Here is a 26,002-nt window from a genome sequence, read left to right as displayed (position 1 = left end):
AATAATGTGGGCTCTCACTTGTCTCCGTGACCCCCTTCCCACCCACAACAGAAGGCAGCACTGGCCAGCCCATGGCGGCACGGCTCTCCCATGCGCCAAGTCCAGCAGCTCTGGAGCAGTCTGCTCATTGGCCACCTGAGGAGACAGAGGCCACGAGCTGAGGACTGCCATATGGCTCTAGCTTCCAAGCCCCAGCACGCTTCGCTCAACCTACACCGCAGCCTGGCCGCTTCCTGAGAACCTGGCCCTGAGCAAGAACGGAGAAAGCTCAGAGACCTGAGGTCTCAATCAGCAGAGACACTGGCCCCATCCCTGACCTGGCACGGGCAGCTGGGTCTTGCAGTGGTTACGCACTAGCCTTTCCAGACGGAGGGAAAGCAGGGGAACCAAAACCACATAGTACCACATAGCTGTTGCTACAGCTTTCATGTTTCAAGAAAACAAAAGCCCTCTGCTTTCTTTGAGACCAATGTGTTCCGTATTCCAGATTCTCCCGGACCCCAGGGGAATCTGTGACCACTAGCTCAGCCACAAGTCAAGGTCTCTGGGGTCCAGGGTTCCGCTAGGACACTGCAGGCTGGTGGCCAACTGGGACATCACAAAAGGGACGAGGCTTACTGTGTACTGGACTCTCAAGTTCTAGTGCACTGAAATGAAACACTATTTCTCAGCCTGCAGAGGGAAACCAAATTAAATACTTCTAGATAAAAATCAGAGGAAGACAACAGAATTTCCTTTCTGAAGGAAAATTATCTGAAGGGAGTTTAAAACTAAGCCAATGAAAATTTTTCTTATTCTCTTATTTGCTAGTTTTAAAACAGTCTTGGAGTGCCACAACTTGGAGACAGAAAGAATAAATATTAAGGCATCACTTCTGAAGTGATGACACAGTTCCCCATCTCAGATGGGTGGACTTTTTGCTACCATGGACCCAAAGCGAGCGGAGCCCTATGTACAATGCACAGACTATCAGTTAGAGGCATTTAAAAATAATGAGACTCCTCTCTTTGCCTTCTTCCAAAGTATATAATATATATTTAACAGCACAAAAGAAGACACTACTTGAGCTTCCCCTGTAACCAACAGGAAGAATTTCCACATATAAAAATTAAAAATTTAAACTTTTAAATCATCAGTATTTCTTCAACATAATACTTAAAAATTGTTCAACATGAACCCACGACCCCACCCCTAACCCAAAATCAACCCCAAATCCAGAAGTCACAGTTTTTTTTTCCCCGTAAAAGACCCCCATAGCACTGAACTTGATGTCAAGCCAACAGCCAGTAAGAGGCCTCTGACAGAACCCCCCAGGGAGGAGAGGAAGGGCGGTCAACGCTGGGTCTCTCAGCTACGTGGGCGGCACAGGTGTACCTCTGAGGTCAGGTCCTTGAGATTCGGCCCCCACACTAGGGTCCCGGAAGGCTGAGCTGGCAGCTTCCCTCATCTTCCCCCTCGAAGGCTGTCCAATAAGCACCTGGGAACTGACTTTTCTTGGGAAAAGGGTGCTGGTAACAGCTGTCAGGGCCAAGGCAATAGTGAGAAGTTCAGTTCTCTGCTCTTTGGATGAACTGTGTAAAACATTTCTTTTAAAAGACACAATGTTAAAAATACTAAGAAAAACCTCTACAAAATCTGGAGGGCTGCCTTTTTTTTCCTCAGGGTATAAAGCTTAAGGGGTGGTGGGAAAAGAACCAAGGGCCCAAACTACAACTCTGCATCCAAAGCCAGAGAGATGCCTTTCCAAATGCATCACATGCTTACAGACGTCTTGGCCGAGAGCCAAGAGCCCAGTGACTAGACGAGTCGGGGCAGGAGGATGCCCACTCCTGCAGGGGGAGCCTCCTACCGGGTGCCCGCCCCGTGTGAGAAGGCCAAGCTGTAGGGCAGCTGCCACAAGCTCAGGGGCATCAGGACTCTGCCTCGGAACCAGAGCTGCTTTCCCGACTAACTTCAATCTGGAGAGATGGTAAGTTATCTAACCGGCTCTTCTTTTGGCGAGACTGTTCTTTCTCCTTAATCAGAGCCCCCCACGCCCTTTGCAGCTCGGAATCATCTTCCTCAGTGCCGGGTACCCTGGGATCCACTTTCTTCAGGTTCTTTTCTTTGGTCTTGGGTGCAGATCCTAAGCGATTCCATAAGCCACCTGTTTGGGCGAGAAGGTACTTCAGGTGGGCAGTCAAGGCTGAAAACCAAGTAGCACTGGGAACAGGGGCACTGCCCACACCTGCTGTGCAGCAAAGACCAGCGGCCTGTGGCACTGGCAGCCACGGGCACAAGCCCAGGGAGGTCCTCACTTGCCTGGCTGAAGCTCTGGCTTGCCACTGGAAGGGTCTGACCTCACAGGGAGACTGTCCCCACTGAGCAGACACCAGCCCCACGCCACAGGCTGTCTCCCATCACAGCTGTCTTCTCTGGTAAGACCCATGTGCCAGTGCCATCTGCCAGTGGGAGGCCATCCACATGCTTGTCAGCTCTAATGCTCCGTGGACTGACTGACTGATACCTGTGAACAGGTGCTTTCTGTTCATTACTTTTTAAAAACGTTATCTCAGGGACTGATGCCATGGTGCAGCAAACTAAGCCCCTAGCTATGCCGCCAGCATCCCACAGGGACACCAGTTCCAGTTCTGACTGTACCACCCCAAGTTCTTAGGCTCCTGCCCCATGTGGGAGACCCAGAAGCAACTCTTGGCTCTTGACCAGTCCAAATCTGGCCATTATGGTAATTTGGGGAGTAAACCAGCAGATAGACAATTTCTCTCTCTCTCATTCTCTCTCTAAACTTTGCCTTTCAAATAATATATACATATATAAACAAAAAAACATAAATGTAATAAATATAATAAATATGGGCACTGGTTCATGTCCCAGAAGCTTCACTTCCCATCTAGCTCCCTGAATGTGGCCTAGGAAAGCATCATGGGACAACCCAAAGCCTTGGGACCCTGCACCTGTGTGTAAGACCCAAAAGAAGCTCCTGGCTCCTGGCTTCAGACTGGTTTAGCGCCAACTATTGCAGCCACTTGGGGAATGAGCCAATGCATGGAAAAATCTTTGTTTTTCCTCTTTGTAAATCTGATCTGCCCTTCCAATAAAGATTTAAAAAAAAAAAGTTACCTCATTAAACCTATCAGCAGATGAAAGGCGTGCAGCACTTTGTGGAACAGCCACACTAAGAGGTGATTAAGTTTTATTTATGAAGAACAGAGGACCATAACAACGTGGGGAAATGAGTATCATAAAATGAGACACGGAAAAAGTAGGCTATCTACAAACATGTGGGAGAAAGACGGGAGGAACACACATGAGCCTGGGAAAGAATCTGTGCCAAACAGAGAACCAGAGTTCTGGGGAGCTTCTTTTAAACCTGTCAGCAGGAGGATAACGATAAAGATGGTGATGGTGAAGACAATAATTGTAACAGAGGAGGAAAACTGATTTACCCTTGCCACGTGCCATTTCCTGCCTTCCCTTCTCTGTTAGCCTACTGCCCCCCGGCCCCGGGGAAGGCAGAAGCATCACCTTGTCACCCACCTGACTTCCTCTCCCGAGTGTCCGAGTAGAGGCCTTTAACATCCTGCCTGGGAACACCCAGCCTACTGTGCACGTCGGAAGGGGGGTCTCGCCGAGCCATCGGGTTAGCACTGAAAGCCTTCTCTGGAGAATATGGTCTCTTGCCTAACCGCTGGCGTATATCTGGAAAAGAGAAAGGGTGCTTTACCACCTGTGCCATCGACCAGAGCTCTCCTAAATCTGGACTTTAAGGGTTCCCAGACGAGGGCAGCTGAGAATCTGCTTCCCCAGAAAAGAATATCTGAAGGAGAACCAATCAACTTCTGTTTTGTTTGCAAGTAGAACCAAGCACACTAAAGTGCAACAAAAGTTAACAAAGCTGCAAGCTCCTCGGATAAAAAGTTGGGATCTTCAAATGGGTAAGTAGTTTTCAACAAACTTACCACGTGTAACCAGTGAACATGTGCCCGCCCCTAGCTCCCTCCAACAGAGCGAGCGCAGCACACACTCACCCACCAGCTCTGTGCTGGGGCTCGCCACCCCTGCCTCCCTTACGCCTCTCCCAGATGCTGGCACCTACTTCTCCCTCCCTCCGGCCGAGCCCTTGGCTTTCTCTCTTCCCACAATGTTCAGCACTACGTCTTCCTTTGTGGGGCTTTCTATCCTCATTTTTTCCACTGCCCCTGACCTATTCTGGCCCATCTTATTTAAATCACTCCTAAACTGCCTTTCTAAAGTAGGCAGTTTATGGGCCCAGCACAGTAGCCTTGCAGCTAAAGTCCTCCCCTTGAACGCACTGGGATCTCATATGGGAACTGGTTCTAATCCCAGCAGCTCCACTTCCCATCCAGCTCCCTGCTTGTGGCCTGGGAAAGCAGTCGAGGACAGCCCAAAGCCTAGAGACTCTGCACCACTGTGGGAGACCTGGAGGAAGTTCCTGGCTCCTGGTTTTAGATCGGTGCAGCACTGGCCGTTGTGATCACTTGGGGAGTGAATCATCGGACGGAAGATCTTCCTCTCTGTCTCTCCTCCTCTCTGTATATCTGACTTTGTAATAAAAAATAAAATATATCTTAAAAAAAAGTAGGCAGTTTAAAAAAAATCGCCTCAGAAAAATCAGCTTTGCCACTTGAATCCCCATCCCCTCTCCAAAGCCTAGTTCTAACACCTCTTTCCCTTCTGTAGTTCCCTAGGCGACCGGTGGCATGTCCTCCAGACTTCTAATGTACCCAGTCTATTATACAGCCCTGCATGGAGCAGCCACGGCCACACATGAACGATCTAGATCAAACTCCTAACCATTTATACATGCACCCGACTTCATTTCTATGACTCTTTTGTATAAAATACACTAATGACGTACAGAGTAAAACAAGTGTTTGAGACAAAAATATTGAAAGCTTGTCTGGCAAAAGTCTATTTTTCATGTCCTGAAATTCCAATTCCTGGTGAAAAAATGCAGATGTGCTAAAGCGGACTATTCCATTGAAGGAACTATCACCGCCCCATCAGCCGTCCAGACTCAAAAGTAGAATAGCACCTGATTTGGCGCTGCTGCCTGGAGGCCGTGGCCTTGAATGCTGCCGCTTCTCATCTAGCAGATGCCGGACATCTGCAAACTTCTCTGTTGATAATTTGTTACCGATTCGGTTTTTGATATTGCTTGTGGAAATGCTATCTGCCTTCATGGAGTTCCTTTAAAAATAAATAGAGAAGGTTAATTAACTTGAGAGAAAACAACCTTTACAAAACCCAATCTAAAATGTTCATCGTCCGCATACCATACATCCATTGTGATTTGTTTTCTAACAAAAGCCATGATCGGCCTACTACAGACAGAATGGTGGAGAAATGGGAAGTTCCGGGTTTCCAGGGTGGTGTCCATGCCTGCAAGCAGCCCCCGATGCAAGCCGTGTCCCCTGGGAAGCACGTTTAGAAGAAGCCTGGAGGGAGCGAGGAACCTCTATTTACGCGGGTTGTGACTTGGGCTGCAGCAAAGACACGGGGGACGGGCATCTGACACAGCAGGGAAGACCTGCTGGGGACCTGCAGCCCACACTGGAGTCCCTGCGCTCCGCATCCAGCTCGACTTCTGATTTGTTTCCCACTAATGAGCATTCTGAGCGGTGGCCGGTGACTGCTCAGACACCTGTGTCCCTGCCACTCAGCTAGGAGAGCAGGACTGAGCTCAGAGTTTCGGCTGTGGCTGGCCCAGACCCAGCTGTTGTGCACATTCAGGGACTGAGGCAGAGGAGGGCAGAGCTCACTCTCTCTCCATACCTGCCTTCTAAATGATAGAAAAAAAAAAGTAATATGACACAGTCAGAATCTACTGTCTCTTTCATTAAAGGAAGACTTCTTGGTCTATTACCCCGCTGGGTGCAGCATAATTTTGGCAACAGTCTCTCACAGAAAGTTCTCTGAAAATTACAAACAAGGATGTAAGTCAGGCCATGCAAACCAATCAACCTGAAAGGTCTTCTTTTATTCCACCAAAATACCTCAACAGACATCTTAGCAGTCTTGGGCTCTAACCCTCGCAGTTGTAGGTATACTACATGTCCTCCCTGCAAAAGAAATGTACATCAAAGAAATGCACAATAAGATAACCCATTCTGGGACCCTGCACCCTGCTCTTGGTTCCTGGCTTTGGATCAGCTCAGCTCTGGCTGTCGCAGCCACTTGGGGAATGAACCAACAGCTGGAGGATCTTTCTGTATCTCCTTTTCTCTGTAAATATGACTTTGCAATAAAAAGCTTAAAAAAATAAATAATATTTTGGGCCTGGTGTAGTGGCCTAGCGGCTAAAGTCCTTGCCTTGAACGCGCTGGGATCCCACATGGGCACTGGTTCTAATCCTGGCAGCTCCACTTCCCATCCAGCTCCCTGCTTGTGGCCTGGGAAGGCAGTGAGGACGGCCCAAAGCCTTGGGACCCTGCACCCATGTGGGAGACGTGGAGGAAGTTCCTGGCTCCTGGCTTTGGATCGGTGCAGCACTCGCTGTTGCAGTCACTTGGAGAGTGAATCATCGGACAGAAGATCTTCCTCTCTGTCTCTCTCCTCCTCTCTATATATCTGACTTTGCAATAAAAATAAATCATAAATCTTAAAAAATAAATGAATAAATAAATCATATTTTTAAAAAGAAAAAAATATACAAAGAAATAAGAACCCATTTTGTTTTTGCTAGTAAAGACAGCAAAGATTAGAAAGGACGCAAACACTTACAGCTGATGAGGCTCTGTGTAACAGGAGGCAATGGGAACCAGTAAAACACTTCTATGGGAAATTTAGCAATTCTTACCAGATGTTTAAACATGTATCTGGTTTCATACAACTGAGACATTTATCAAGTCAGTGACAGAATAAGCAAACAGGCCAACATGCCTAGCAATGAATTTAAGAAATCATACTTTCAAACAATAGACTACTTGTTAAGTAAAATAGCAGATGGCTATGCTACATAAAATGGAGAAGCAAAGCGAATACTCAACCGCATTTTATACAAACACATCTACAGTCTCTCCATTCACTGTGCAGATACAGAAAAACAGCCCAGTTGACTCATCTATCTGCTACCGGCCGTTAGGAGAGGAACAGCAATTTTCACTGTCTGTACTGCCCACAGCTTCCATAAGGATCACTGCTGGTACAGAGGAAGAATCTGTTTAGTTCAACTCTTACCAAGGACTGATATTAGAACAGACAAGTGATCATAATAGTAAGAGGAACTGACAAATTTGTAATTAGCTTTTAAAACAGATTAAAAAGCCAACCTTGGTAAAATCAAACAATAAGCTTACCTAATATTTTTCAACTGAGATTCCACTTCGTCGGCATACATGGTCATTTTCATGCTTTTCTTTGGTGAAGGGGTGGAAATCATTTTCAGTTCCAGATCATAGTCCATTTCATCTGAGTCCGAGCTGCTGTCACTCGAGCGCCTGGACGCGCTCCGCTCCCGGGCCTGCTTGAGGGCAGGGAGCTCCTCATGGTACTCCACCACCACCCGGTCATCGGCATCCATGTCCTGGTCCTCCTCCTCCTCCTCTTCCTCCTCCTCTTCGATGGGCTCCTCAGGAACATTCACTAGTCCTAAAGAAATTGAGCAAAGACCATCAGGAAAAGCACTCAAACAAGCACAACTGTCTTCTATCCTGATAATCTTCCGCAGGATGGGGATGCACCATCTAGAACAGTGCCCAACTGCACACCACTGTGACGACTGCGGCCCAGGGTCACTGCCCACACTGCCTTCAAGTGGAGTATTATCAAGTCACTTAACGGTGAGCCTCCATTATTCACAGGTTCTGTACTTGAGCTCTTGCCAGGATCCTGGGTAACTCCAAAACCCATACTTGAGATGCCCTTACAGTCATCTGCAGGGGAATACAGAGCAACAAAACCACCAAATAACCCTCAGGTGCCACACACGCCCATTTCCAAAGGGAAGACACTCTGCTTATTTCAACCTGGACTGTAAACAAGCATCCTGCCACTGTCCACCTAGGGCTGTGTGTTCCACAGTTCTGTGCTTTTTTTTTTAAAAGATTTATTTTTATTATTTTTTATTGGAAAGGCGGATATACAGAGAGGAGAGACAGAGAGGAAGATCTTCCATCCAATGATTCACTCCCCAAGTGAGCGCAACGGCCAAAGCTATGCCAATCCGAAGCTAGGAGCCTCTTCCGGGTCTCCCACACGGGTGCAGGGTCCCAAAGCCTTGGGCTGTCCTCGACTGCTTTCCCAGGCCACAGGCAGGGAGCTGGATGGGAAGTGGGGCTGCCGGGATAGAACTGGTGCCCATATGGGATTCCCGGGCGTGCAAGGCGAGGACCTTAACCACTGCACCACTGCGCCGGGCCCAGTTCTGTGCTTTTTGTTTGGGTGACTCCTCTCCCCATTTAAAATGACTCCAAGGCGAGGTGCTGGGAGTGGTGTGGTGCTCACCAGCGTAAGGTGGCTGGGATGTGCCTGACTGGGGAAAACACCAGTGTTAAAGGAGCTTCACTTAGGCAAGCCACGAGGTGGTGGGCCAAGCAATAAACTATTTAAATATGCAAATAACTATTTTTTGTTTACTAAGTAACAGTTTCACACAGAAAACCATATTTAAAAAAAAAACAATGCTACGTACTGGTCAGTTAAGGAAGTCGGTGTAGCCACAGGTTCTGTACAGGTATTTGTGAATTCAGTGTTCTCTGTGACTTTACAGACAATAACTACCCAAATAACAAAAGCCAGTTATAATTTTAAAATTTAAAGAATAATGCTTACGCTGAGTGGAATAACCAGAATATAAAGAATTAGAATATTTATTATGAAAAGAGACAAAGATATATATAAAATTAAGTCACTTATTCTCTTGGGGTGTTGGAATTAATTCGCTTTCTGATACTTTTATAAGAATAAAGTGCATGTAGTTTCTCAGAGCAACTGAAATTAGAAAAATGTAGCTGTACTAAAAAGCATGTGCATTATTAATATGTGGCTCTCAGGTACACAATTTTGTATATACACATTAAATGACAAACACACCCATTTCAGCTCTTCTCGCCTCATTCAGGATATACACGGTGCCTGTTACCTGTCTGCACGCTGCCTCGGCACACGGGAAGATTCCACGGTAGGTTAAGATAAAAACAAACTTTTAAAAAACATAATGAAATTAGTTCTAATAAGCAAAAAAAAAGGAACAAACGCGGGATGAGACACAACGGCCCATTTTCCAAGGCATTCGCGTGCGCAAGCCAGCAGGGGAAGGCCCTCCACAGTCTGAACTCATGAACAAAAGCAGCTCTCCGTGTGAAATAACTTAAACAATGTTCATGCTGCTGTTGATATTCACAAAAGAATCAGGCTCCTAACAAAAGGTCTATTTTCCATATGTCACATTTGGTCTTTCTATCGGGACGGCTTCATCAAATCACTGACCTCTCGGGATGGGCAATTTAAAACTTACTCTGGCACAGGGTGAGCGCAAGGAAGAGAGGATAGTAGAGTTTTGAACTTTAAAAGATTGCATTAAGAGTAAAAATACGATTTCAGGAGCCAAATATGTGTCTACCAAGAGCTGAGCAGGCAACTACCGGAATGTCGGTGCTTGTATGAGGTCAAGCCGACGTCATCCCCAGTCAGAGCTCGCTTCTTGATCACGTCCCGGTGAATGCGACGGGAATGGTATCTTCGCTTCCTGGAACATCACCAAAACAAGCACACAATAAAAAACCCATGCAAAAGACTTCTAAACCCACTAGCTCATTTCAACTGCACCCGGATGCAATGTAAGGTGGTGACAACAGAGATATTTTTAAAGACATGCAAACTTCAGCACTTTCACATCATTTACCACAGTTAACGAGCATGAACTCATCCCTCCTGCCTCCCTTTGAGTCCTGGGCTGTTCACATTCCCCACAGAACACCGCCTGAAGAGTTACGGAAAGCCTAACTCCCACTTCAACAATCATATCAAAAGGTTTCGGACTCACCAAGAATTGCTAAGAATTCCTTTCATGCCTCCGTAATTTGGATTCCCATATTTCATGTAATACTGACTCCGTCTGGCTGCTCCAAGCTCCTTTTTGTCATCTAAAGATGAATGACAGCAATTATCTAGGATTTCCTGTAGCTGTGAGGACGCTGTCGAATGGTTTAACAAGCATGCTTTCCATAACTGGGGTCAGATCAGGGCAACCAGTGATCCAGGAAAGTGTCACCACCTTCCCCGAGTGCCCAGTGAGCCCGTGCAGCCTAGAGATCAACAGAACTGACCAGGGGATGCTGTGGGGCACATGACTGGCTTCCCAGGGAAACGCTTAAAATAAAAACAAAAACGAGGTTCTCAGAGGCATAAAGGTAGCTTTTTAGAAAAGATACCAGTTTTGCTGTCCATAAAAGACATTAATTTTTGGAAGACAACACTCTAACAAACAAAGAATAAAGAGATATAGAAACAGACCAGGGGAGAGTGCTGTGGCACAGTGGATAAAGTCACTGCTTGCAGTGCTGGCATCTCATGTGGGTATAGTGGGTTAGGTTTCTGCACATGGCACCTACATCTCATACAGGCAATGGCTGGAGTCTCAGCTGCTCCACTTCCAACCCAGCTCCTGCTGATGTGCTGAGGAAAGCAGCATAAGATGGTCCATGTGGGAAAAGCTCCTGTTCTTGGGGCAGCCTACTTCTGGCCATTGCAGCCATTTGGATAGTCAACCAGCAGAATGAAGATCTATCTCTGTCCCCCAGCCCCCATTTCAAATAAATGAAATAAACCTTTGGGGGAGGAGAAATAAGCAGACCAGACACAATTTTTAGACAAAGATTTAAATCTTTGTTTCTAGTTATCTGTACTGTCCCTCAGAAAGGCTAAAGAAAATAGCACACTGCTACTTCCGCATGTACGCAAACGGTCTCTGCAGTGAAACGTAAACAAGAGAAACGCCCAGATTCACCAGGTTCAAACGCCAGTCAGCAGCGAGGAAAGGCAGCTGGGAATTACCCACTTCCCGGGAGCAGCAGTGTGGGGCCGGGTACACGGACCACTGCAGGCCAAGGCCACTTAGGGCAGCCAGTGCAACACAAGTCACTAGGCACACACCTCCCCAAAGGAAAACACACGCCCACCACGTCCCGGGAAAAACAAGCCGATTCTAGATCTGGGGCAGGTAAGTGTAAGTTGCATCTAGAAAATCACCATGTTTGTGTTGTGCAGGAAAGAAAGGAAGCAGATGAAGAATAACAAGGCAAGCCAAACGGCAGAACGCTGGCTGCCTGAGGGCTCTGTTGGCCACATGTCAAGCAATGTGTCAGTCACGGTGACGGTGATGGCAAGGAAACTCCCTGAACAAGAACCCAGGAGTCTCAACTGAGACAACAAGGAAACAGGGACCCGGTAAGATTCTTCCTCACCACTGGCTGCCAACCAATAAGCAAACGACTGAGTTAGAGATCGCCTGAAAGTTCGATGTGCAGCAAGTTATTTGCCTAATTTCAAATTTCTTAACTACAAAAAGAAAAAAAAATACATCTACAGTGGAAAATTCTGGTGATCGTTATTATTTTGCTGTTGTTGTTTTTAAAGATTTATTTATTTGAAAGACACAGCCAGAGAGATGGATCAATTTGGGCTGGCCTGCACCTGCTGCCTAGCCAGGTGCATTAGCAGGAAGCCGAATCTGAAGCACAGCAGATGGAGGACTTGATGAGACGCCTGTGTCATAAGCAGCAGCATCTCTGTGGTATACACAGCCCACCGTTACCTAACATGTCCTGCGCCACACATGCCTATATACGTGAGTACACACACGGGCATCGGTGTTTCTGGTCAGCTGAGAGGTAGTTGGAAACACAACCCATAACATATTCTATCGCCTAGTGAGGTGCTCATGTCCATTAACCCCATATACAGCAGTCGGTGTACCACATCCACTGTGTCCTCAGCTGTATAAAAGGAAACACAGTGACACGTAACATAGAAACCGTGATAACAGTAATGACGCTCTCACAGGTTTATACTACTGGCTTCATTTTAGAGTATAGTTCTACTACCTGTGGAAAACGGTTACTATGAAACACAATGCCAGGACACAACAGCAACAACTGACACATCTCCTGTTTCCATGTGCTAATTGCAGCAAGAGCCACACAGCCAGGGATTCACCCAGGGACCGGCCACCCTCCTCACACATTTATGTGCTTAAGCCAATGAGCGCACAGCATTCAATTCAGTAGCCTCTTTTCACTATCAGAAAAGGAATAAGCACCCGGCACAATAGCCTAGCAGCTAAATCCTCACCTGGCATGCACTGGAATCCCATATGGGCACAAGTTCATGTCGTGGCTGCTCTACTTCCCTTCCAGTTCCCTGCCTGTGGGCTGGGAGAGCAGTGGAGGATGGCCCAAAGCCTTGGGACCCTGTACCCATGTGGGAGACCCGGAAGAAGTTGCTGGATCCTGGCTTAGGATTGGCTGAGCTCTGGCCATTGCAGTCACTTGGGAAGTGAACCAGTGGATGGAAGATCTTTTTCTATGTATCTCCTTCTCTCTGTATATCTGCCTTTCCAATAATGAAATGAAATCACATATAACAAAATAAAATAAATCTTTAAAAATCAACTAACACTGCATTTCCCAGATCATGTCCCCACCACTAGGCACCACTGGACTTGCTGACTTTCTGTGTGTTTCTAATGCCACTGAAGATCAATGTGCGTAAACAGAGAGAGAGTTACAGCTGAATGGTGTATCAGCATGCACACTGACAAGGGTATTGCTGATAAATTGAAAAAGTGTAATTTGAAGATGTTTTTATGGCTAGGAGATAACTGGCTAAAATGCACTTGGAACAAATTACCTTTAGCAGAAAATGATCTACTTTAACCAGTAATCACGAAAATATGCACCAATTAACTTTTACTTTCAAAGGCATAAATTCTTTCTCAGGTAGCAAGCTCAGGATACCACACTTTGAAGAGATTTTTAAAATGACCTGATCTAATTTCTAATCAAGAGGAAGATACCATTCAACACTTTATTTTGATTAAACATTAAAATGAGTATCAGGTATCAAATTTACCTTTTGTAGCAAACCTCATGAACAATCTATTTCCTTTAGCTAGTTTGTTAGCTGGACGAAGATCATTTCTTAAGAGAGACTCTTCTTCTACCTGAGACAGTGTGTCCAACTGAAGAAAAGAAAACATTTTCAACATAAAAATTGCAGCCATTAATCCATTTCTTTAGCAGACAAGTTATCGTCAAGAAAGTTTTAAATCCAACAGTAACACTAGTTCTGCAGAATTTCTAAGCCAGAGGCTTCTCTCACCTCCATGTCTAACACGAGCTTCCACGCCTCCCGCCCCACCCTTCCTTTCCTCTCACAGTGCAGGATCTACAGTAAGGACTTGGCTTTACTTGAAACCATATTCTCAGTGCCTACAATTTGGTATATAGTACGAACTTAATATTTTAGAAATAAATATATTCAAGTATTGTTAACAATAGTGCACAAATCATTAGTAAACATGCTGTCATTTTTAAATTTTACTGATTAGAAAATGTCAAAGTATTCCTCAACAAAACCGTTTTATTTCATACAGAAGTATTATTAAGATTTCAAGATGAACTACTATAATTAACGCTCAGGCTTAGAGTCTGTTTCAGCCCCAAAGGTCCTATGGTCAGAGCAGGAAGCAATTTTTAAAATAAAAGCTTACTCACCATCTGACCCTTTTACTAACCTCCACATCACTTGCGTTTTCATCTTCAACTTCTCCTTCTTCAGCCTCGTCGTCATCGGAACTGTCTTCCGGCTTATCTAAAATGGAAGAGGAAGAGCAAGATGAAGCCTGCAATGACCCGTCTTGTCTCACCATGTTTTTCTCATCCTGTTCACTGAGGAGCCAATGTATCACAGCTGACACACAAACGCTCGCTGGCAGGACGTGGTGCGACGCTCTGCTGGGAAACGCAACGGCCCAAAGTGGCTTGTGCGAAGCAGGACCCTCTGGGGCACCCCACCCGAGTGCTCGGTTACCTTTTTTATTTTTCTCAGATGACTTTTCTTCACTGGCATCCCTGCTTCTGATCTTATCCTGGGCTGGCAGAGAACTCATATTAATAAGGGCTCGTGTGGCTGTCATTTCGTCCAGCCAAACCACATTACCTAAAATAAAACACAAAATAAGGTATCACATTGTGCCCACTCTGTTTCCTGAGAGCAGATTCCGTCTCACACCCCTTGCTGCAGCCTCGCGCACATGCAGACTGCTGTCAGCCAACACATATCAAGCAGTAAAACCAAGTGTAGAACACAGTATGAAAATCTTTTCATTGCTTTTTTTAATATAAAGATTTGTTTTATATTTTTTTGAAAGGCAGATCTGCAGAGACAGATCTTCCACCCATGGTTCACTCCCCAAGTGGCTTCATGGCTGGAGCTGAACCAATCCAAAACCAGGAACCAGGAGCTTCTTCCGGGTCTCCCACAGAGGTGCAGGGTCCCAAGGGTTTTGGCCATCCTTTGCTGCTTTCCCAGGTCACAAGCAGGGAGTTGGATGGGAAGTGGAGCAGCTGGTACACGTACCAGTGCTCATACGGGATACTGGGCTGTAGGCACAGGATTAGCCTACTATGCCCACTGCGCTGGGCCCTAAGCCTCCTCTATAAAAATAATCTTTATATCCTCTCTTTTTTAAAAAGTGTGTATTTTTTATACTTATTTGAAGGCAGAGAGACAGAGATTTTCCATTTGCTGGTTCATTCTTCAAATTCCTGTAACAGTTAAGTTGAAGCGAGAAGCCCAGAACTCAGCTCGGGTTCCCTACAGGGGCGGCAGGGACCCACGTGCTTGAGCCATCACTGCTCATCGCAGCAGCAGGAAGCTGGAGCCACAAACAGCTGGGACTCAAACTCAGACGCCCCAACATGGGATGTGGCCATCCCCAGAGGCATGCTAACCACTTAGCCCATTCCATAGAATCTCTTAGGAAATCAGTCTAGGACCACAATTTCACACTGGATCCCCAAAGCAGTCCATCAGAAAGGCTTTATATTAACTCCTTGAAATATGATGTATAATATATGAGTAGTACAGTTCCAGATGATGAAAGAATGGCAGTAACTTGGTGCCAGCATGTTAGCTCAACTGGCTAATCCTCTACCTCCAAGCATTGGCATGCCATGTGGGGACTAGTTCATATCCTGGCTGCTCCACTTCCCATTCAGCTCCCAACTTACAATCTGGGCAAGCAGTGGAGGGTGGCCCAAGGCCTTGGGACCTTGCAACCATGTGGGAGATCCAGAAGAATCTCCTGGCTTCAGGTTTGCTCAGCTCCAGCCATTGCAGCCACTTGGGGAGTGAACCAGTGGGTGGAAGATCTTTCTGTCTCTCTGTAAATCTGTCTTTCCAATTAAAATAAATGTTCAAAAAAGAATGATTTAACTGTCAAGTTTATTTGGATTATCCGTCACCCTGCTGCTCTCTCCAGGGGAGCCTTCCGCAGGCCAGTCACATGGACGTGCTTCCTAAGTCTCCCTCAGTGGAACGCGTGGGTGAGGAAGGCATCCAGGGGCAGATACAGTACAGCCATAACAGCTACTTAGCTCTGTAGCAGATAATTTAATTTGCCCTTTAAGGGAGAAAATTTAGCAAGAAAGTGGCTTTCAAAGTCTTATATGACTCACTTGTGTCTCTACGCCACATGGCTTGGGGCAAATAAATTTCCTATTTCTAGTTTCTGATGAACAATATGAGGTAGCTGAACTGGACAGTTCCAAGGGTCCCTCCAACCATAATAAACCTTCATTTCAGTTTAAATGACTGAAATTGGGAGTGAGTAAACTGTGATCCAAAGGCCAAACCCACCTGCCTATGTTCTGAGAGGGAGGGAGGGAGGGAGGGAGGGAGGGAAGGAGGGAGCTAGGGAGAAAAGAAATAAATAAAGTTCTACTGGAAAGCAACCAGGCTTGAATTAACACTCAGAAAGCAGTGAGAATCCCAGGCCGCTAGCTGGGGTGTACCTGGCGGCTCAGTTACAGGCAGCAGGTCAAGGCAGCCTCCTAGTGAGCCTAGATAACACAAGGCAGCAACACGGCTTCCAGAAGTGAGGCCACTCTTGGCGTGGGGGAGGCAAGATAAAAATTATGGTTGCCCACAAGGAGGACAGCTCACTGGTGAGGGCAAGCAGATGACGTTGCAGAAAACACAGTTCAAAGGCAAGCACAGCTAAGAGTCTGGAATTCTGATCTAGTTCTGGGCCAGCCCATTGAATGACTGTATGACAAGCAGCAATGACAACATCCAAGGCCCTGAACATGTGGCTCTTCGGCTGGGAAACTGTGAGTGTCGAAGAAGCCTCAATCATACAGACAGACTCAGATGTCACAGCCAACCTCCTGGAGCCCCACGACCCAGGTCGGAAGTGACCAGGAACGTCCAGGCAGCGTGAGTGAGCAGCCTGGGCAAGGCGTGCTGAGCCTCACCGATGGGCCATTTCTTTCCTTCCTGGGTCAGGCATAAACAAGCAGTCTGGGTCACACTCACTCAGCACCTCAGACAGCAAGGACGTCTGACAGCACAAACATGAACACACACAGCACCGAGCACCTGGGGGTACTTACACGAGGTGTCGTCCAACCACTCAATGTGAGCTGGCGGGTATTCCTTAAAATAGGAGAAGATGTCCTGGGTACTCATCTCATCCACTCCACAAATGTAGATGGTCTCCAGCCGCACCTTGGGGATTGCTAGAAAAATGAGACCCAGAAAAGAGGACAGAATTTTACCACCCACAAGGATTCTTTTGCAACAGCTCAGACAACTTGTGTTCAGAAAAGAAATAAGCTAAGTAAAACCACAATTATTGCCAAAGAACGTGAGACATGACAATGTTAATTTTTATCTTTGAATGCAGCATTAAACAAATGCTTCATTTAGGAAAAGCATATTAAACTCCAAAAGATTAAATAATCTCTCCACACATTAACCTGCAATAACAAAATAACAAACCTAACTATTCTTCATTCAGTCTGACAAGCTAATTCTAAAGTATGTTTTGGGCTATCACACAGTAGAAACAATGCTGAAAGAAGAGCAGACAGCGCACGAAGACGTATCAAAACATGAAAACAGGGTAACAAAACCAAAGCGCGAAACCAAAGAAATCGGAAATCAGTAGGAAAGTGATCATTCAAAATACAAACATGCAAAGGACAGAAACTGGTAATTAACACGAAAGAAAACACAAGCGGCTGGCAAACAAGAAGACAGGGTTGATCTCACTGCCGACACGAGGGTACACCAGACTCGCCGACCGCAGGCACCTGCGGGCACAGCTGGCTGCCCTGCTGTTGGAGCCGGGAGGCTAACTCCCCATCACAAATGTCACCACATGACCCGGAGTTCCTCCAGACACCACACGCTCACCCAGAGCATCACTGCAGCACCACTCCTGATAACCCAGAGCCATCACGGTAAGAAAGTATGGCTTACCCACATTAAATGAATCATGGTTTATCTACATAACTAACAACAGGAGATGATTTACGATATATCGCAGAAACATCCTGAGACATATAAAGGCAAAAAAAAAAAAAAAAAAAAAAAACACCTAAAGTGCAGAAAATTACACGATGATGATGATATTGAAAAATAACATAGACTAGGGCCTGACGTGATACTGTAGTGGTTAAAGTCCTCGCCTTGAACGTGCTGGGATCCCATATGGGCGCCGGTTCTAATCCCGGCAGCTCCACTTCCCATCCAGCTCCCTGCCTGTGGCCTGGGAAGGCAGTCGAGGACGGCCCAAAGCTTTGGGACCCTGCACCCGTGTGGGAGACCCGGAAGAGGCTCCTGGCTTCGGATCGGCATAGTATCGGCCGTTGTGCTCACTTGGGGAGTGAATCATTGGAGGGAAGATCTTCCTCTCTGTCTCTCCTCTCTCTGTATATCCGCCTTTCCAATAAAAAATAATAATAAAAATAAGTCTTTAAAAAAATTAAATAATCCTTTCTTTAAAAAATTAATAGCTAACAGTTACAGAACGTTACAAAGAAACGACAGGAGTTGTGTGAAGAGCACACTGAGCCCACCTGTTCTGACAGGATCACTAGGCCAAGGCATTGAGACCACCCCAGCCTGAGCGTGAGTCTGAGCACACAGCCTGAGGCCTGTCCTTAAGGCATCTGTGCCCCGTGGCGGGATGACAACAGGCGCTGCTCAGCCTCCACCAGCCACTGCAAGCAGCAGCAGCCACGCCGACCCCGAGCACCCCGCCAGGAGACAGGCGGCAGTCCTGCCACACACGGCACCCGTCCAGCCACGTCTGGAGGCAACGCCTTCCTTGGAAACTGAGGAGTCTGGAGGAGGGAGATGAGAAAGCAGGCCTCGGGGCAGGACCAAGCAGGCCAAGGCGCCTGTGCTCCCATCACAGGACAGTTCAAGCGTGAAGGAGGGAAGGAGTAACGGCGGTGCTAAGGATCACACAGTAACCAACAGCAGCCACCAAAGGTAATGCTCACCACAGGCAAGACCCCGGGACCAACCTGTCCCTGTGGTCCCACTGGCAAGCACTCAGCGGACACCAAAGACTGGCACACACATCCTGCAGCCTGGGCTGGGGAGCTTGGTCCAGATCACCTTTCTTCTTAAGATTTGTTTATTTTTATTTATTTGAAAGGCAAAGTAATAGAAACAGAGATAAAATTCCTCTCTCCTCTGGTTCACTCCCCCAGTGGCTGCAACATCTGGAACTGGGCCAGCCTGAAACCAGGAGTCAAAAACCTAAAGCTCCTTTTGGGTCTCTCAAGTGCTTACAGAGGCCCAGGTATGTGGACCATCCTCGGCTGTTTTCCCAGACACGTTAGCTGAAAACAGAAAAGCAGCAGAGGACGCCCCAGGTACTTGGGCCGCTGTGCCCATCCGGGAGATCCGGAAAGAAGCTCCTGGCTTGCAGCTTTCGTTCTGGTTCAGCTCCACTCACTGTGACCATTTGGAGAGTGAATCAGAGGATAGAAGACCTCTCTATCCCTCTCTCTGTAAAAATGTGCCTTTCAAAAATAAATAAATATATGTATATATGTATGTGTATATATATATATATCAAAGTTGCGATAAACAATAAACAAATACAAAACATAGTATCTGGTAAGAAAGCAAGTTCCCAACAAATAGTAACTATTTCATTCATTCAACACATGACTGAGCTTTTGTTCTCGTCACCCAAGCAAGGCTAAGGACACACAGAGCACAGCCCCACAGCATCCAGACACTGCCCACAGCACTTTAAGGAACAGCCAAATCAGGGACAGGCTCTGTGGCACAGTGGGTTCATCCCATGCCAGAGAGCTCATTCAAGTCCAAACTACCCTAATTCCCGCTCAGTGTCCTACTGATGTGCTCAGGAAGGCAGCTGCCCCTGGGAACCCTGCTACCCACACAGGACCTGGACGGAACGTGGGTCCTGGGCTTTGGCCTGGCCTAGCTCTAGCTTCAAGCATCTGGGAATTGAGTCCAGCAAATGGAGGCGCATCCTCTCTCCCTTTTAAATGCACATACACACATTTTATAAACACAGCACAGGGAGGCCTTTAGTGTTCAAGGATTTCTGTAAAAGTGGAATAGTAAGAATGTAGGTTCATTAAGAGTACTAATTTTGGGGGCCTGGCGCAATAGCGGAGCAGTTAAGGTCCTCGCCTTGCACGCACTGGGATCCCATATGGGCGCAGGTTCTAATCTTGACGTCCCCACTTCCCTTCCAGCTCCCTGAATGTGGCCTGGGAAAGCAGTCAAGGACGGCCCAAAGCCTTGGGACCCTGCACCCGTGTGGGAGACCCAAAAGAAGCTCCTGGCTTCAGATTGGCTCAGTTGTGGCCACTTGGGGAGTGAATCATTGGACGGAAGATCTTCCTCTCTGTCTCTCCTCCTCTCTGTATATCTGCTTTTCCATTAAAAATAAATATATCTTTAAAAAAAGAAGTTAACTTAAAAAGAGTACTAATTTTTCCTTTTATTTGTAAACTGCTTTGGAAGATTAGAACAGATTGCTACACCAACTGAGTTTCCAATCCAAAAAAATCTGAAATGTGAAATGCTCCAAAACCTTCTTACATTTTTAAATTTCTTTTCATCTACTTGAAAGGGAGACAGACAGACAGAAAGAACTCCTCCCCTCGGCTAGTTCACTCCTTCAGTGCCTGTAACAGCTGGGGTTGGACCAGGCTGAGAGCGACGTCAGAATGTAACCCAGGTCTCCCACAGGCGGAAGGGCCCCAGGTACTCAAGCCCACACTGGCCCTCTCCCACGTCACGCACTAGCTGGAACCTGGACTCCAACACTCCAACAAAATGGATGCAGCTGTCTCAAGAGTGTCTTAACCACTACAAACACCCCACAACCCCAAACAAAAAGGATTTCTTGAATTCCAACACGATGGAAAATTTCCCCAGTTAGATCCCAATCAAAACGGGGTCCATTAAGAATGCTGTATAAAATTTCTGAAGATTTGTCACGTAAGGCAAGACCAGATGCATGAAACAATGACAGTGAGAAAAGCCACTCCTGGGTCAACGGGCAGAGCTTCCCCAGAGACACCCTGTACCTTTCTTCATCATGTCTCGGTCCAAGGCTACATTTCTCTGGGCTAGATTTACTTCTGATCGAAAATGGAAACGCTTGGCTCGCTGTTCTTTCTTTTCAATTGCTTCCTAGAAGGTAAAGAAAACATTAGAGAAGTGAAACCTGGGGAAGGAAAGTTAAATTATTACATGAACTGCTGATAACGCTAAAATAAATTTGGGGTCAGGCATCTGGTCTGTCTCTCTGGTTTCTGACTCCAACTTCCTACTAATGCAGACCCGAAGAGGCAGCAGTGATGGCTAACACAGCTGGATTCCTGCATCCAAGCAGGAGCCCTGGGTGGAGTTCCTGGCTGTTAGCTGCGGCCTCAACAGGTCATTTGTCAGCATGCGGGGAGTGAACCACCAGATGGGAGCTCTCAAGCTCACTAATAGAGACAAACATAGTAATACTGAATAGTTTTGTATGGCACTGGATATTCTCACTCAATGATGTGGGGCATAGATTAACACTGGTACATATTATAATAATCTTCATTCTGTCACAGCCTACCACTACGCCTGGGACACAGCAGGCAAGCAATGAATATTTGTTGCCTGAATGACTAGGGTTTCACAGTTTAGTAAGTTCTCTGACATCTCACAATTAACCAACATGCTGACACATCAGAAGCAAAGCGATTTTAACATCCCAATTGTCCAGATACAGAATTGAACCACCACTAGAAAGAAGTTGCCTGACCGAGGCAGGGAGAAGACCCTCTGCTTCTAGTGTGACTTCCAGGAGCCCCTCCCCATCACCACCATCTCTGACCCTCTGTGGGCACAGTCACCACACCTGGCACACACGCGACAGGTGCCAGAGAAGTCCCCTCCCCAGAGCTGGCTCCCTGTCTAAAAATAACACTGACACAAAGAAACGCCCTCCTCCGTTCCAGCCTGTGTCCCTGGAATTGCCAGTTTTCACCTGTAAGTGACAAGCGGCATTGAGGTCTCACTGAAAAAATTACCCGCCTTGTAAGTTCCTTCCACCACTTAAAATAAATCCAGGTAACCGCCAGCCTCAAGCAGCAGCTCCTAGGAAAGCTGTGCGAAGAAAACACTCTCACTTTATCTTGGTTTCAAAGCTGTCTAAAAGATGGTCAGTTTTCTTTCTTTTGGCCTTTTGGGACTATAATTTAAAATTCTATTCCCAGCTTAATTACACATATTAGAATCAAACTCTCCAAATTGGCTAGCACTGCTCAAAGCAACAAAAATGTACTAGTTGTTTATAATAACAAAAATAATGGGCTTGACTAAGCAGCTTAACAGTGAAGCAAAAAACCCGTTCCGATACCAGGAGGTAGGGCCTTTAAAGCTCAGCTAGCTGGAGTCCAACCTGCAACATTCCATTTCAAGTGGAAGAGATACATATTTTCTAAGAATGGAGAGTTTCCAAACACAAAACAAAATGCATTCTATGTTTCAGTGCGAAGTTTGTTTCCTTGGAAATAGTAACAGAAACATCTAAGGAGGGTGATTTTATCCTTTTGTGAATGGCAGAAAGCTGCCTGGCTGCTGTGGGATGCAGGAGGGCGCCACGCACAGGACCACACCACATCATTTCAAGGCTAATTCATCAACAGGGGAAAAAACAAAGGAAGCTAAACACAGCTACTGCTCCGCAAGCCCTAGGGACCAAGTTCACCAAGGTCGCCTGCGCATCAACCTGAATAAATCATGGCCTGCCTTACTTTGGAAGTGACATCGATTCCAGTGATGAAGCTGCCAGCCTTGTTCTCGTATCTTCTGCTGGTATCCTAACAAAAGGGAAGGGTAAGAAACATCACAGCAATGCAGGGAAAATCCCACGACCAACACAGCCTGACATCCAGGTATTCTGGATGGCAGTTCCTTCCAGCAACCCTGTCCCACTGTGGACAACCCCTTATTAAGACACCCACCCCAGTGACTCCACCACACCACTCAACCACTCCGAAAGTCTTTCCCAGATCACAGCCTGTCCAGAATCTAAAGCCATTCCATCATCAAAATGTCTCCGCAGACATGAAAATCTATAAAGGCTCTTGCAAAAAAAAGGCAAAGAGGAGGCCGAGGCTTGGCAGCCGGGATGGGACAAGTTTCCTCTTTCAGGCTAGCAGGTGGAACACCCGCCCCTCCGGAATGGCAGGGGAAAGCAGCAGAGTGCAAGAAGATGGGACAGCACAGCACTGCACGGCTCCTCTGACCTTTCCAGGTGCCCATCAGCTGCCCTGTGAACTCTTCCACCTCCTCTGCAGGCGCCCCAGCTCGCCCTGCTCCCTGCCAACCTGCGCACGGCTGGCTCCTTTCCACTGCTGAGGGCTCAGCTTGAACGCCATCGCTGTTTCAGTGGCTTTCCCCTTTCTGATCATCCAGTCGCGTCCTGCTTCCCACTGTACCTCTCCTTACCCCTGCACCCCACCCGCTCACAGGGTCCCTTTCACAGAACTGCATGCTAACTATGGAAACTGATTCTGTGTGTCCCACAGGCATGTCTGACTGTGCCTGACATAGTGGGGCGTACAATACAGAGCTAACTGAGGGAAGGCATGACAATACTTACCTCACAATTGAAATGAGGGAATCACCTGCCATCTAACACAGTTACCATGGTGGTGTTTGTCATCTCAAGTGACCCTACCTTAACCTTTCCTCCTCACTTCAGTTTAAAAGCAAGACATGGGGCGGGCATTTAGCAGGGCAGTAAGCCACAACTTGGCTACTTGCACCCCACAAGGGAACACCCGGTTCAAGGCCCAGCCTCTTGCATTTCCAACGCAGCTCCTTGCTAATGGGCACCCTGGGAGGTGGCAGGTGATGATTCAAGTGTTTGTGTACCTGTCACCCACACAGGAGACCCAGATGGAGTTTGAGGCTCCTGGCTTCATCCTAGCCCAACCCCAGCGTTTGCCAGCCTCTGCAGGAATGAACCAGCCCACAGATCATTTCTGTGTTTTTTCTGCCTTTCACATCAAAGAAAATGAACAATCAAAATTAAACACCACAGTTAAAGCAAACTTGATGACCATGTGGCTAAAAACAAACAACATAGTTGCTGTTGGGTGGGAAATTAAGAACACAGAAGGAGCCACGAACTGGACAAGAAGTCCACCACGAAACCACAAGCTGCCCACCTCTCACCATGCCCGCGGGCAACAGCACAGGCACCCTGGATACCTGGCTTACATTGAGGGTCAGACGCTGGTGCGGACAGGCGGGGAGGTGCAGCGGAGCTTTGCCGCGGGATGGGCAGCACGACCCCAACATAGCAGCCCCAACATAGCAAGGGTCAGCTGCCGCCAGGTCCAGCCCCTCCGGAGGAAGGATCTCCTCCACCAGGGGATGGGGGCCGGCAGCCTGTGCCACCCCACAGCTCTGGGTTCGCCTCCCGCGACCTCCCCACGCACTGTCCAAGGAGGGACCACGAAGTGGGGTGTCCTCGGCCACCCCCAGGCGCTCCCCCGTGCACTGCCCAAGGAGGGACCACGAAGTGGGGCGTCCTCGGCCACCCCCAGGCGCTCCCCCGTGCACTGCCCAAGGAGGGACCACGAAGTGGGGTGTCCTCGGCCACCCCCAGGCGCTCCCCGTCTTCCAGTCCCCCCGACACCCATTTCCGGGCCCCCGGGCGTCCTTTCTCCCGCTGCGCGTCCCCCCTCCAGCCGGGCGCCCCTGTCCCCCAGCGCTAGCGCCCCCATTCTCCTCTTCGTTCTCCACTCTTCCCTGGCCTGGGACACCGACCACCTCCCCTCGCGGTCCCCCTCAGCACCCTCACCTCCCGCACAGGACACCCCCACGCAGCGACCTGCTCCTCGACCCCCGCCGCCAGCCCGTACCGGGATCAGCTCCTTCAGCGAGCGCCGCACCGGGACGATCTCCAGCTCGCCCTCCTCCACCTCCATGGGCTCCGGCTCGCCGCGCTCCAAAGCGGACTCTGCTTCGGGCAAGGAGAGCCCCAGGGTCGGGCCGGCCGGGGCCTCCGCCTTCACCGACACCCGCAGGCCGCGTACGGCCGCCATCGCTGCCCGCCGGCCGCACCACCGAGAGCCCGCCCCACACACCTGCCGGCTAGAGCGCCGCGGCCACGGGCCACCGAGAAGCAGCCGCCGCCACCTAGAGCGTCCGCCGCCTCCGTCAGAAGGCCGCCCGCAGCGCCGTCGCCCCCTGGCGGCTGGAGCTGGGGCCTGGCGAGGAGCAGGGGTCGCAGTGGGGACACGGAATGAAGTCCCCACGATGGACGCTGCACAGTCACGCCGTGAGGACCAGATCTGTGCTGAAAGCCATGTCTCTGGGCTAGACAAGCGCTTGAACCCTTGAAGGGTTCGTTTCTATTAAACACTCCATATCAAACACGACGAAACTTGAGGTATAGACGCTGATCCAGGGTGTTAGGCTGTTTATGGGATGAAACCTGGGTCTGAGACTTAGTCATCTAGATGTATCTAATGAATGGGGACACAAATAGATTACACAATTAGGCTGGCTGGCTTGCATTTTACTAGATCACTGGCAGAAGACCCGGAGAGTGGGTGGGACATTGGGACAGACTGGAGTTCAGAGTTTAAGTACAGACAATGGCTTTAGAAGTTCGTTGGTCATGAGCAGCCCTGAGGAGGCCAGTGTCCATGAAGGGAAAGACTGGCAGTGACGGAGTGGAGCAGGGTGGTCTCTGCTTCTGAGGAAAGGGGGCTAAGGGGAGTAGAGGGCCAGGCTTCCAAAAGGCCTCTCTCTTTTTGTTCCCTGCCCATAGCAGGAATTGGTCACTCCCTTTCCTCTTTCCTTCCCTCTTCCATGAAAGGATAAGAGGAAGAGATGAGGGAGTCTCATCTTTCCTTAACAGAGAAAAGCCATCAGGAGTTAACAGAAGCTGCCGGCCCGGACAGCTGTGCAGCCCACGGCAGACGGAACATGTTGGTTAAGTGACGTGTGACTGTATGTGACCTTCTGGAAAAGGCAGGTAGGTGGATGGACACGGTCAAGAGATCCACAGCTGCTGTGATGGGGCACGGGAGCAGGTGGGGCCCAGAGGCCCTCAAGGACCACGGCACAACCCATAGGAGGCTGTGATGGTGCAAACCGGCAGCTACTGAAACCCCAGTATGCAGAACCCCAAGATTGAGCCCTCGTGGAAACAGCAGCTGTAACTCATTGCCACAAATCCAGCTTGGTGCATCAACTAAAGGAAAGGAACCCACTGAAGCAAGGTTAACCAAGGTCAAGGGCATGTGTGGGAACCGTCCATAGGAACCGAAAACAACTCCCCAAAGAGGTCCATTCATTTTCTTTATTTCACCCTGACTCCCAGACCACAGCCCAGCACACTGCCATCAGAGGTTCTGAAGCCGAAGCCGCAAGGAATGGCTGTAAGGATGCGGGGAGCAGAGAGACT

The 26,002-nt window shown here is 48.1% G+C and overlaps 1 protein-coding gene across 2 annotated transcripts; it reads right to left on the bottom strand.

Annotated features, from left to right (window-relative positions):
• Positions 1-252: 252 nt before the first annotated feature.
• On the bottom strand, positions 253-24,651 carry NCBP3 (nuclear cap binding subunit 3). 2 transcript variants are annotated; one of them, XM_041001372.1, is made up of 13 exons: positions 24,450-24,651; positions 22,329-22,394; positions 20,616-20,721; positions 16,638-16,763; positions 14,053-14,181; positions 13,757-13,833; positions 13,093-13,201; positions 10,007-10,106; positions 9,606-9,709; positions 7,320-7,611; positions 5,057-5,211; positions 3,538-3,699; positions 253-2,146 (listed from the first exon to the last, which is right to left on the bottom strand). In XM_041001372.1, the coding sequence occupies exons 1-13, from the start codon at positions 24,630-24,632 to the stop codon at positions 1,911-1,913; spliced, it is 1,845 nt and encodes a 614-aa protein (XP_040857306.1). In that variant the 5' UTR covers positions 24,633-24,651; the 3' UTR covers positions 253-1,910. The 2 variants fall into 2 exon arrangements, with proteins under 2 accessions (XP_040857306.1, XP_040857307.1); XM_041001373.1 differs by lacking the exons at positions 20,616-20,721; positions 22,329-22,394; positions 24,450-24,651 and adding an exon at positions 5,298-5,459 and having other exon boundaries at positions 16,638-17,247.
• Between the last annotated feature and the right edge of the window lie 1,351 nt (positions 24,652-26,002).

Source organism: Ochotona curzoniae, unplaced genomic scaffold (assembly GCF_017591425.1).
Source record: "Ochotona curzoniae isolate NIBS_2020 unplaced genomic scaffold, NIBS_Ocur_1.0 scaffold_2453, whole genome shotgun sequence".
NCBI classification, from domain to species: domain Eukaryota; kingdom Metazoa; phylum Chordata; class Mammalia; order Lagomorpha; family Ochotonidae; genus Ochotona; species Ochotona curzoniae.
This window is presented reverse-complemented; position numbering and strand designations above follow the sequence as displayed.